Source organism: Phallusia mammillata, chromosome 3, assembly GCF_965637545.1.
Source record: "Phallusia mammillata chromosome 3, kaPhaMamm4.hap1.1, whole genome shotgun sequence".
Classification (NCBI taxonomy): Eukaryota; Metazoa; Chordata; class Ascidiacea; order Phlebobranchia; family Ascidiidae; genus Phallusia; species Phallusia mammillata.
The window spans coordinates 9,850,025-9,863,391 of record NC_137254.1 but is presented as its reverse complement, the minus strand read 5'-3'; the positions used below and the strand labels follow the sequence as shown (position 1 = coordinate 9,863,391).

Genomic DNA, 13,367 nt, shown 5'->3' with positions numbered 1-13,367 from the left:
GTCATCGTGCCGGATGCTTACCTTGTGCGTTTTTTTGCGGTTGGCCTGTGCGTATGTGCATTTTTGAATTGTTTTTGCTTGATTTATTGCTGTTATCCCGGTTTTATATTGACAATGATTTTGCATCTAAAAGCGAAATGCATTTGTTTTCGTAAAACCAATAAAATACAGAGGCTTTCAAGCTGAAATTTCTTGAAGCAAATTGCCCATCACATTTATCTGCACACGTACAGCCAATTCATAAGCAATTTGCGTTTGTAGAGACATTCGGCAATCTTCGTTGGCCACATTCAACAATCTATTGTGCTTTCAATGTGAAAATGACTCAATGATCATTGCAAGATCAAGTGTGTGTAATGGCATCCAAGATTGTCCTGATATGAGCGATGAATGTAGTTGTGATGAAAAAGTTCCAGAAATGTGTAAAAACCTCAAACTTCTATCAAAATATAAGAGGTAGGTTTGTTTATTTGTTGTTAGAAAACACTTGTAGCAGAAAAATACGATTTGTTTAGATGTGATTGTTTCGACATTGATGGAGTTTGTCACAATATACTGGATCCAACCAACACTTCCTGTGCTTTGACAAAAAGTGACGTATGCAAAGCACTTGCACCATGTGATGGAAATTCCCACTGTGAGAATCTCTGCCCCTCCCACTTCTGGTGTTCGGAATCGGTTTGCTGGAAGCGTTCATCAGTGTGTGATGACGATCCATGTACCAACTGTCCTTCGTTGCCCCAAGCAAACGGACACGGCTTCAAGTGTGTCAGAAACGGCAAAAAGTGTACGTTGCCTCAGCAGTTGTTGTTCGATACGATCCAGGATTGCGACGATTCAGCTGATTTCTGCTTTACATCTGTTGGCGAAAAACTAACAGAAGATCCCAGGTAAGTTTAAGTGATAGTAACACTAAGCGAATCAACCAGAATTTTCAACTGTTTTCTTCTTTTGCAGAGATGTTCGCGGTTTCCCGTTTGTCACCTTCAATCACAGTTTGTGCCTCCAGTGCAAAAACGACCCCACGATTATTTCAAGGTCAAGCGTGTGTGATGACGTCATCGACTGTCCTGATAAGAGCGATGAGTGTCTTTGCGAAAGGAACCAAGTGAAGAATTGTGGAAAGTTGTCAATGTAGGTGTGAACACATTATTTGAAGGTTTTATATAATGGAAATCTTTGAATACGTTTGTTTAATACAGTGGTTTTCAACCGGTGGGGGTCGTTTGCCGTTTTACTCGCGTCGCGGAACCTTTTGATTAACATTACATATTTATCAGCAATAACATGTTGAAAACATATAAAAGCAATAAAACAGTCAAACCACTTGATTTCAACCCATTTTTTCCGATTATGACCCCACCATCCAAAACAATAGCTTTATTACGCCACTTACGTTATTGTACAGAATATTCGCAAGTGCCACAACACCCGTGAGCAAACGAATGTCAAAACATTAAAACTCATATAGTAGATGTTGCGTGTCAGTTTGTTGTAACATAATATTTGATGTATGATAACCGAACAGACCAAGCTTCTTAGACCCATTGTTATATCACAAAGTGATAATTTATTCTAGTGATTATTAAATAAATACGAAAACTTTTGAAAGTGAGTCACAAGTTACATTTGGTTGCTAAAATGTGTCGCGACATGGTTGAAGGTTGAAAACCACTGGTTTAATATGTGGACATAGTAAATGGTTTTGTGGTAAATAATGTTAATGTGTTTAGTGGTAATGAGAGCGTGGAGGCCGATTGCTCAAACTCAACAACAACCGACACCATACTTAAAGGCAGTTGGCTTTGTTACAGACATGGGGTAAGCATATAAGTTGTGTTGTTTGATACTCTGAGTGTAGATGCTAATCTATCCACTTGAATGCAGTACATGATTGTTTTAGAATTAGTAGTTACATAGGAGTATGTGCGGATGAAAGTTATAAAACGAAATAAAGTTGTAGAACCATTTTTGCTACCTTTTTTGGGACATAATTCTGGTATTGAATGTTTAGCAATAAAAAGGCGTAAAAACGGTAATATAAACAAAATAGTTGACGACGGAAGAAAAAAATATTGTTTTCGTTTTTGCACTTATTCTCGGCCATGGATTTAAATTTATCCGCTTTAATGCGGCAGAGAAACATGTTAGTTGGTACTCGCCACGCAATTTAAATAATCGCACAAAATAACACATAACTACCACGACTTATGCTTCAGAGTTTCAATCTCGCTGTAAACAAATGTTAACATTGCTATAAAATACTAAAATTCACGATGTTGATAGAAATTTGCAAATGTAAAATTGATTAATTTGTCCCAATCTGATAAAGTTTAATCTTAAAATTTTGTTTATGGTTTAAAAATTGCTGAGACGCACTGATTATCGTACTAAATATTTAAACCGAAGAAACTAGATTTTACACTGATGACAAGGGTTTTAAATTCCACACTGTTACGATGGTAAGAAACTAGCGCGACATGAAAATCTCCTTATTACATCAATGTTGATTTGCGATTGGTTTGTATTTATTATGTTGGTGGATAAGCACCACCATTTATACTTATCATACACTGTATTGCTGCAACTTCATTAAACATTTTCTTTACTGATTACATAGATTTTTTTAATATTTTTATTTATGGTTTTGTTGTCGAAGTTTTAGTTTGATCATTTGCGATTTAACTTAGTATGCCATATTTATATACATTTTATTATTGCACGTTTTCTTTTTAATTTCGGATCACGACAAAGTTGTAAGTCGAGCCGAGCTTTTTCCATTTTATTGAAACGGGTGTGCCAATAACTGGGTGATTTCCCCAACTTAATTCGAGCACGACATCACACTAGGCCACATAGTTGTAGTAATTTTACTTTCGTTGTTATAATTTTTGATACTGTCTTGAGTATAATTTTAACGAATTTTCCTGTTCGGGCTGCAGTTTTGAGGCTCCCTACTATTCTCGATCACGAACCGACATTTTATCATAAATACGTCTTTTATGTTTTCATTGCGCGGGTTAAATTAAAGTAAAATTGAGGGTATCTGTTTTTACCAGCTTGTTTGTCACAACATAAGCAAGATAACAAGTCTGTGCTGTTGTTATCGACAAAATTGTTTTGTATGTTTCGATTGGAAGAAATGGTATACAAACACCAAACTGTTGTGTGACGGGAAAAGACATTGTCCACATTGGATTTACTACGGTAATCGAAACTTCAATCACGATGAGGATCCTCTTCTTTGCAAAGGTTTAAAATATTGTCCAGTGCCTGATGGACTTTTTCACATCCTTCAATCTCAAGTTTGCGATGGCGTCATGCAATGTCAAGACGGAAGTGACGAAACTGCATCCGAAATTCCAAATAAATTTCGTTCAAAAGTTTGCGACGGTATTGTTCACTGCAAAGACAAGAGTGACGAACAACCTGAAAAGTGTACAAAGCAAGATAGATTCTATTGCTCAGCGTTAAATGGAGTTAAGGTATGCTGTTTCAGAAGGTAATGATTTTTGATTGCAACATAATTCTTTGTTTTCAGGTTTCCATTAGCAACGCAGAGGTTTGTGATTTCACTATGAACTGCGATGATGGAAGTGATGAAAAAAACTGCACGAGTGACGGAAGGTTCTATTGCGAAAACAAACAACCACTCTTTGTTAAAAAGGAAAAGGTATTACTACATGAAATGACAACTGGGTAATTCCAGTTTTCATCATAATAGTGTTGCAAACCAACAGAAGTTCAACGGATTTGGAGATTGTTCTGACTGGAGTGACGAATGTCCATCAAAATCGACAAGAACAGATGAGAACATTTTCTCCTCGCGATACGAGCTGATCGCTAATCCATTTTTACGAGCTGTTGTGTGGATCATGGGCTTTCTTGCAATCTTTGGAAATTTGGTATGTTTAGACTTGATTTACTTATACCGCATGAAATGCAAAATAAAAACAACACATGAAGAATTACAGTTGAATGTTGCATTTACATCACAGGTCGTCATGGTTACGGAAGCAAAAACTCTGATGACAACAGAATCACAAACGGCTGCATTTCGCACCAACCATCTTCTTGTCCTCAATCTTTCTGTTTCTGACCTGCTCATGGGAGTTTATCTGCTCATGCTGGGTGCAGCTGGTGTTCACTACTCTGGAAATTACTGCGCCAATGACCTTGTTTGGAGGTCAAGTGGAAGTTGCACTACAATGGGAATATTGGTTTTGCTTTCCAGCGAAACATCAGTATTTACAATGGTTTTGCTGACATCATTTCGACTCTATGCTGTAAAATACGTGAGTAATTCAGTTGTATTCATGTACATCCATGGTTCATTGAAACTATTTTTGCAGCCTTTCAACGCATCTCTACACCCGAAGCTTAAAGTTGTCATCCTTACCATTCTATTGTCGTGGTCAATTTCATTCACTCTAGCATTTATTCCTCTCACATCCCAATTCCAACATTTGTTCGAAACCAAAGCTTGGATAAAGAAAAACCCATTTTTTCAAAGTGCTGCAGTGGACTTTTCAAGTAAGATTTTGTACTTCCATTCAAATCATAGTTAGTTATTGATTCGGTTTAAAATGGTGTATTTTGTGAAGGCATGGAGAATTTCATGGAGCAGTTTGTAGATTTTCAACATAATTTCACTCTCAACGGTTCCCAGCAGTATGAAACTGCAATTGTGAAGCTAGAAAATGCTTATTCCTGGACGGATTTTGTGGATGTTCTCAAAGACTATAACTACACTGAAATGTTTGACATTGCAGGATATTTCGGGTATGTGGTTGCAATACTGATGGGTTACAAAGTATTGAGTATTTTAATACCTTTATATATTACTCATAGATATTACAGCACCAACAGCGTTTGCATCAGCAAACTTTACGTAAAACCAACAGACAAGGCTTGGGCATATTCACTTGGTATCATCATACTCAACTTTTTGGCTTTTCTATTTGTGGCAGTGACGTACATTTGGATTTACAAAAAGTCAACGGCCCGTGGCAGGAAAGTAAACGAGAGGGCGAGAAACCCAAGAGCGGAAAAACAAAACCAAGGTAAACCTAATGAGATATGTTTGTGTAAGAAAAACAGTAAAACTGTTTTGTTTTTCACAGAAATGCAGAAGAAAATCATCCGACTGATCTTCACTGATTTCTTCTGCTGGATTCCAATTTCGATAATGGCTTTCTTGAACTTCGGTGGAACAACTGTACCTGCAGTGATCTACGCAGTTTCGGCAATAATCCTGCTTCCCGTCAACAGCTCCCTCAATCCTCTCATCTACTCCAACGCACCAAAAATGCTCTATGATTATATTCGTGAGCGTTTGCGTGAGTTTCGTCCACGTCAACAGCCTGAAGCCGACCGACGAGTGAACGTGATAGTTGTGGACGAAACCCCACTTTAAATGATACATGAACATGTTGTAGGATTGACAAATCGGACTTGTATACCAAACAGACAATATCTTGTAAGCCATGTACATATTTATCTTCGCGTGTTTACTGTTTCAGTTGCTGGAAAATGTTTTAATTTTTTTAAATGATTTTTCCACGTTTTTCACGTTGATTGTTCTTTTGCATTCCTGTGTAGAACCAACCTGTGGTAAATTGTTTCAAGGCCTAATAAAATGTAAATACGTTTTTGATTTAATGTGTGAATAGGCTTGTTAGTTTGCAGGTTTCGGTTTCAGGCTGTTGGGTTTGTTTTGCTTTTGTTATTAGTATATTAATGCATTGAAATCTTTTCTTCTTACAATGACCTTGCGCATGATTTCGATTTGGTTTAAAATACTGGCTAAAATTTGTTTGCCATAATGATACCAGCTCGTTCTGGACATAAACAATATCAATCCAAATTGTTTTGCTAAACACACTTTAGCAATATTTTCGATCTATAGATACTTTGATCCGTTATGTAAAACCACTCAGTATGGTTGCATTAGCAAACATCCTGACAACAGGAAAATCCTAAAGTCATTTAGGTATTGGTATATTTAAAAGCATATTTATATATATATTGAAACACAAACTGTCATTTGGACATCGCCATCACACACAGTTGAACACCTAAATTGGAAATGTCCTTGCCATTACAAAGAGATTTCTCACATAGCAAAAACCTATAGCAGGCACTTCTGTTAAATATGAGCATAAAAGTTAACATTAGGTATTCACTTAATCATAAAGTTACTTTATGTATTGGAAATACCAATACTGTATTGGGAATAACACGAATGCCTGGATGCTCGACAAAATATTTGTTTGAAACTTTGGCTTATTTTTAGCTTTCATAATTCTGAAGTAATTTATATTTTTCATTTGATAATTAGGATTTCCGTTCTTACAATGTTGGGTTCATCAAGGTAATCACAACGTTTGTTCCCCTATGAATAGTCTCTGTAATATGTCGAATGGCATTATAACAAAATTGTATATCACACTATGTCAGAGTATTTTCCAATAATAATTTTAATTTGAGGACTGTTGTAACGGCTAATAAATGAAAAAAAAGAAAATTAAATGTTCCGAACCACACTACTTATGGTTAAATTTTAGTACATGATCCTACACTATTTCACGAAAAAATCTTCTAAACATCTCGTTGAAAAAAATGCAGAAAAAAGTAAAACTAAGGAAACAGAATAAAAAAGAGGTTTTTGTACTGTCATGGTTATCGATTTGATTAAAAAGTATTTTACCAAATTAAAAATACAAAATCACTATCTATCGTATTTTTGTCGTCACAATCCATCGCATATAATTTACAGGTAATATATTTTTAATAAATTTAATGATTAATGACATGTTACAAATAATTGAAATCTACTGAAAAAAGTAAAAACATATAACTTAGTACAACTTTGTACGTGCATGGTCGGACATTAAAATAGCGTGTAATAATTGACTGTGTGATTGAATACAAGCAATATATAGGGTCTATATGAAATGCACGAGCAATCCCTTTGTAGAAAAAGTTCGCTTGGAGATTGACTTAACTGTCAGACAAGTACAATGATTTAGTTTCATCCGATGAGTGTAGAAAAATGAAAAGAAGATTGCCATCAAACCAGCAGCCACTAGTATAAGACCGTTTGCACAATCGCAGAAAGATGCTCTCTGGGAAAATTAACCAGTATACAAACTGAAATTAGGTAGGATAAAATCCAACGGTTTTAACAAACTAATCAGGTTGAAATTACTTCAAAAACGGTTGCATAGTTTTAGTTTAGAGCAAATAGTTAAACGGAATAGGAACACGAATAAATTGCGATAAAAAAGAATTGAACATGCTAACTTGTAATTGTAGAGAGGAACAGGTTTTATTCGAACATTTCATTATTCGCTTAGCATAGTCGATCGCCCGTTAGTAAATAGTCGCATTTGTCATATGTAACTGGCTGTAAATACGGATTAGATTCAACTAAACGCTTTTCACAATCCAACTAGAAATGGCAGTCAGAACCTGATTGAAAAGTTTTAGTTTCATCCGGTGGCGGACAAAAAAGACAAACGAATTATTCTAACTATTTAAAAAACACGAATATGGAAATAAAATTGACCGGTTTGCACATTTTCACTTGTTAAATGCAAATGAGAAACTATCACCTGCATTATCAAGTAAAAATGTGCAAATCGTTCTAATTTATCTGTATCCATTCGCGTTTTTTTACATTGCAGTCACGACACTTAACACAACAGAAGCACGTCGCTGTTATCATACCTAATTGGGTCTAAAACACGCACGAACTGAGAACAAAAAATTGAACGGATTTTAAGTTTTGACTTGAAATTGCATTCAGATACTCCCCACAGAGTTTCAGTTTATTGAGGTTAGCAACATCGAAATTATGTCATATTTATTTCTGCTTGTTGTTCAGGTTACCTCGTTGTTACCATACCTAATTGGTTCCAAAACACGAACGAACCAAGATAAAATTAAAGGGTTTGCACCAGCCAACTTGGATTTGCAGTGAGAAAACGTTTGCAAAGTTTCAGATTGTTCAAGTTAGCAAAACGGAAATGACAGGCGAACGTCATACTTATTTTCCATAATCACCTTCGTATGCCAGCTTGAGCAATTTCCTGTTTTCAAAGGGTCGTGATTCTTTCACTGTTGTTTAACATGGCTGCATATATTCAAGCAGAATCTGACGTAAAATCAATTTGCAGTATGTTGATTGAGAAATTTGTTAAACAGATGTTAGTTTAGTTGTAATTGAGTTGCTATAATTGAAAATGTTGGTCTTGCATTCACTATGTGGTTTAATAAGCATGATGTAACTGAATCGAGTAGAGTTTTAAAAAAATATTTTTTCAGTTTTGCTTGAAAACAAGCTGGATACTCATTGGTTGTATGTTTTTATTTATTGAAACACTGTGTATTTTTTAAATTTACAATCGCATTTTATAACGCAATTTTCTTTCAATTTTAAATGTCATCATAGATTTGCTCGGTAACACTTAAAAGTAATGCACAGGTACAGAAAACAGCTACTAAAACAATACTGTTGCTTTTAAACATCGCGTTTCTTTTTTTAATTTAAACGGGAGCGCAATTTTCTACCACATATTATTGTTGTACGACTTGCTGATACTTTAAACAGTTTTATTCACCGTATTATGTACGTCTATTTATAAATAATTCGGTTCTATAGTGGCTTTATAGATGTCATATCCTGTTTTTTATAGAGTCATGCGTCATCCATCTTTCTTCCTTATTCCTGTATCGTAATGTGCTTAAGGTATCAGGCAATCGATTAGTGCTTGCTGATAAGTCTGTGTATGTTATTCTTTAGAGTTAATATACAGTACTTGTTAGACAATAGCCCACAGAGTAAGGAAAAGTTTTTTAAATACCAGCAAAAAAATGTTGTACCACACAGACATAACTCATTACGTTTCTCAGCAGAGAAATTAATATTAACTAATGGTAACACAAATTGTGATATTAAACCACACAGACATTGCTGCAATATTTTTTTTTTGCTTTTCTACAAGATTTTTCGTGGTTGCGATGACCCATAGTATAATATAGCTGACTTCCATTGTCTTTTTGGGGTTGCATCCTGGATTTAATGAGTCATTTGCCGTCAATCATTATTCGTTTTTCATAAAAGAGTTAGGATCAAAATCATAGGGCAATATACTGCAGTTGGTCGCCGATTCGTTAGCGTTTTGTAAATCGTAGTTGAAGTGACAACAAAGGTCGTTGTTTATGTGTTTCTTTGTGTCAAATATGTATGTAAAAATAATAATAATATAATTTTACCTTTACATCGAACCTTAGATCAAGTGCGTTATTGTTATTTCTACGTCGAAGTTTAAAAATCTGTAATTTTGGGTTGGAGGATGTGCGGTTAGAACAAGCAGAGGGGAACAAAACAAGGCTTTGACGACGTTTATAGGGCTCGCAATATAGCCAAGTAGCAATCGAAATAAAAAACTGGAAGAATGAAAACACAGACGAATGCAGTTTATCGCATAACCAATATTTTAACATAAGTATGCGATTAACCTTATTTTGCAAATGATCGGACGACTTTCCCAACAAGTAATATACTTGGCTACTAACCTTAATAATATGCACCATATGATTAACACTCTCTTGTAACCTTAGGGTACTTATTTGTAATGCAACCAAAATTATTTGTTGTAATTGTTGTAAAAATTTGAGGGTTTGAACAAAATTTTGTTGATGTCATATCACCGTAAAAAGTTACTTGTGTTATACTTGACAAGTGCGTGAAGGAAACAATATCCTAATCATCCTGATCTAAACTCTAATGTAGTTTTAAACATCACAGAAACATATATTTGAGTATTAAGTTCAAATGCATACTTTACCGCATTACAAAGCAGTTTCAGTTGAGTTATAGAATACCTTTATTCTTGAGACAATAGTGATAAATTATAGGTTGCATTATCGCATTCGCATGCCCGCTTGAGTAATTTCCTGTTTTCAAAGGGTCATGAGTCTTTTACCATTGTTAAATATTGCTGCATATATTCAAGCAGAAACTGTCTTAAAATCGATTTGCAGGAGGATGATAGAGAAAATTGTTGAATAAAAGTATCTTACAATTGCAAACGTCGGCATTGCTTGAAGTAATGTACTTAAAAGTAATGTACAGGTACAAAAACACTGCGTTATTCATCTTTCTTCCTTATTCCTGAATCGGAATGGGCTCAAAGTTTCACACAATCGGTTAAAGCTTGCTGATTTGTTGTTACGTAACAGAACTAGCAAGCACCAACTTGTGTCTATGAAGATTAAATGTGTATAGGTGACACGAATTCACACGAACGCAAAGTTCCCTCATATAACTTACCATGATCCAAAGGATTACTGCGTCAACAAACTAGTCGGTAATTTTTGCGCCATGGCGTAGAAACTGAAAGATCGGGTACTTGTGTAAATTTGGTGTTAAATTAGGAAGTAACTGTGTCTAGTGCGCCAGAATCCGTTTCAACTGCAAAAGAATGCAACAAAGTCGCCATAGTGAGACGCATCATGAATAGGTTTGCCCTACGCCCCGGTTTAGCGTGGTGAGTCCCGAATTTAAATCTCTGTCCCAGTGTTTAGCCCGGAATGGATGTCACGCCCTGTTTTCATCCATCTTTCTTCCTTATTCCTGTATCTTTATGTGTTTAAAGTATCAGGCAATCGGTTGGCGTTTGCTGATTTGGTGTTACTTAACAGAACTAGCAAGTACAAACGTATGTCTATGTCAATTCAGATGGGTGTTTTTCTCTAGACTCAAGAAACGGTATTAATTGGGCACTTGCCACGGATTTGGGTTAACTATTTGTAAAGGTCTGCAACAAAACATTTTGACCACACAGATATAACTGCTTCCTATTGAGCTTTTTTTGGCTGAGATAACACATAGTATCCTATAGCTGACTTCAATTGTGCTTTAAGGGTTGCTTCCTGACTTTAAAGATTCATTTGCCGCCAATCATTGTTCGTTTTTCAAGAAAGAGTTAGGTTTGAAAGCGTAGTGAAATACAAAAGTGCAGTTGGTCGACGATTTGTCAGCATTTTGCAAATCTTACTTAAACTGACGACAAATGTTTATGTATTTCGTTGTGTCAAAAATGTGTGTAATAAAGTTTTTAACCCACTTTTAACGAGCTTTATTTTTGTATTGTCATCTTCAAAATGTAAAATTAAAATATATTGATAGAAAATGCCATTAGGTATAAGGAAGTGTAGTTAACTAAGGTTTTGGTAGCTAATACAAGGCTGTGACGACGTTTATAAGACATGCAGTATCAAATTGATTGTCACTAAACATGTCAGAAAGCAATCAAGATCAAAAAAAGCTGTCAGTTAAAAACACAGACCAAGCCGGTTTATATTGTAGTAATTGTTTGGTCTACTGATTTGGCTGCTGTCCTTTTTAATGGATAGCATAATAATAACATTTTCTTGCAAACTTAGTGTGGTAGCTTGTAATTAAATCAACCCTCATTTGGTTGCAATCTCTGAGAAAGTTTGAGAATTGGTAAAGTTTGTTTGTTCATCCAAAGTGGACCGCGGTTACGATTTAGTGATATTTAACGATTTTTTCTCGGTATCATACGCTTATTGTAGGTGTTTCGGTGATTAATAAGATTCTATATTGGCTTTATGATGTCACTTCCTGTTTTCATAGAGCCATGCGTCATCCATCTTTCGTCCTTATTCTGTATCTTGAGCTCATAGTATGGGGCAATCGGTGAAAGATTTTTTCACAGCGGGCCGGGTAATTAATAATCATGCGGGAGGACAACATGGCTCAAAAGCCCTCACGCTACTTTGGAACTCGCGAGGCATTTTTAATAGGGCCACCAAGGGCTTATGGATATTCCACAATCTTGTTTGAGGTCAAATAGTGCCGCTGTTAAATTGTTAAATAATGAAGAATGTAAAAGTGTTTCAACTACAAACTAATGCTCTTTTATTCTATTATCAGCAACAAAAGAAAGACAACTGTATAATTACTATTATTTTGATCTTGTCTGTGATGTGACAACCCGCTTTTGGATCATATTTACGCGTTGTAATCCTGTTGGAATCCATTCCACAGGTTTGCGCAAACTTTAACGTATTACGTTGCAAAATGTTCTATACGTTTCGTTAAGCCAGAAATACCTTCGCCGGCCGGGTAAAATAAAGCAGAGCGCCGGACCGGGCGCGCGGGCCGTAGTGTGGTAACCTGTGGGTTAAAGCATGTTCATTTTCTCTTTCTCAACCGAACTAGCAACCACAGTCGTATGTCTAGTTCGATTTAGATGTGTATAGGTAATGCGAATATTCATATGTACGCATAAACATAACTTAGCATTCGTCCAACATATGGCCCGTGAAACAGTTTTGTTGTACGTCGAAAACCGAACGCTTCGAACACAAAGATATTTTTTGTTTCTAATTTATTGAAATGGAATAATGAAACAACACAAAATACTGTAAAATCCTCTAGTGTGGTATTGTCATTTGTAGTAAGGAGTTTCTGCTCCAACAAACTAGTCGGTCATTTTCGGGCCTTGGAGTAGAAACTGAAAATTCATAAACGGCTGCTACTTGCATAAATTTTTTGTTCAAGCTACTGTGTCAAGTACGCCACAGAACCGTTTCAGCTACTAAAGAATACAACAAAATCGCCATTATGAGACGCATCATGAATAGCTATGTGCACCCTTCCGAAATGGTGCAAATTAGGAAAATAGTCAGATGAGCAAGCGTGTATTATCAATAGTTAGTGCGTCAGAGAAGTTACCGAACAAAATTACTCTAAACTTGGTCTTACAGTTTATAATTGATACGATCAATTCATGCAGTGCATTCCGATATTCAAAACACACTTTCCAAAAGTGATTCACTTATCCGTGTTGCTTTAATAGAATATATTTGTATTTTTGCGCTTTGTTGTTATTTTTTAACTGGTTGTTTTCCTTCCCATCATAACTCTCTCTTTTTTGACTCTACAGAGATTAATAAGGTTCTATATTTACGTTTTTATCGAAGGCGCTTCCTGGTTTCGAACAGTCGCGCACCTTCGTTTTTCTTAGCGATGATCAGATTCTTCGAAAGACTTGGACAGGTTTTTAATAGTGCGCTTGTGGACGATGTGTAGAAGAGAAAAGTGGCTAAATGTGCGCAAATTAGTAAACTTAAACTGCACGTTATGTCTATGTTTATAAAAAGTCACTAAGCTTCCAATGCACAATCTAGTGTTAAAATTTCAGAACAAGAAGCTTGCTTACACAATTAAGACAGAAGTAAGGAAATAAGTAGCGGCAAAAAACAAGTCGTTCCTCGACATTTTGAACAAAATGAAGTGGTCTAATATATCATATATTGTGTGCATTTTT

At 35.6% G+C, this 13,367-nt stretch overlaps 1 protein-coding gene across 1 annotated transcript; it reads left to right on the top strand.

Moving 5' to 3' along the window:
* The first annotated feature begins 328 nt into the window (after positions 1-328).
* Positions 329-5,650, top strand: LOC145219458 (uncharacterized). Its single transcript, XM_080086823.1, has 12 exons — positions 329-456; positions 516-890; positions 958-1,134; positions 1,734-1,821; positions 3,141-3,485; positions 3,542-3,627; positions 3,710-3,905; positions 3,999-4,295; positions 4,353-4,533; positions 4,605-4,782; positions 4,852-5,063; positions 5,124-5,650. The coding sequence occupies exons 1-12, from the start codon at positions 329-331 to the stop codon at positions 5,414-5,416; spliced, it is 2,556 nt and encodes an 851-aa protein (XP_079942949.1). The 3' UTR covers positions 5,417-5,650.
* The last annotated feature ends 7,717 nt before the right edge of the window (positions 5,651-13,367 follow it).

What these genes read in the sequence shown, in the direction of transcription:
- LOC145219458 (XM_080086823.1), top strand. Translation starts at nt 329, where the DNA reads ATGATCATTGCAAGATCAAGTGTGTGTAATGGCATCCAAGATTGTCCT. An exon ending in CTTCTATCAAAATATAAGAG is followed by an intron (nt 457 to 515) that starts GTAGGTTTGTTT and finishes CGATTTGTTTAG; the next exon opens with ATGTGATTGTTTCGACATTG. An exon ending in TTGCAATCTTTGGAAATTTG is followed by an intron (nt 3,906 to 3,998) that starts GTATGTTTAGAC and finishes TTTACATCACAG; the next exon opens with GTCGTCATGGTTACGGAAGC.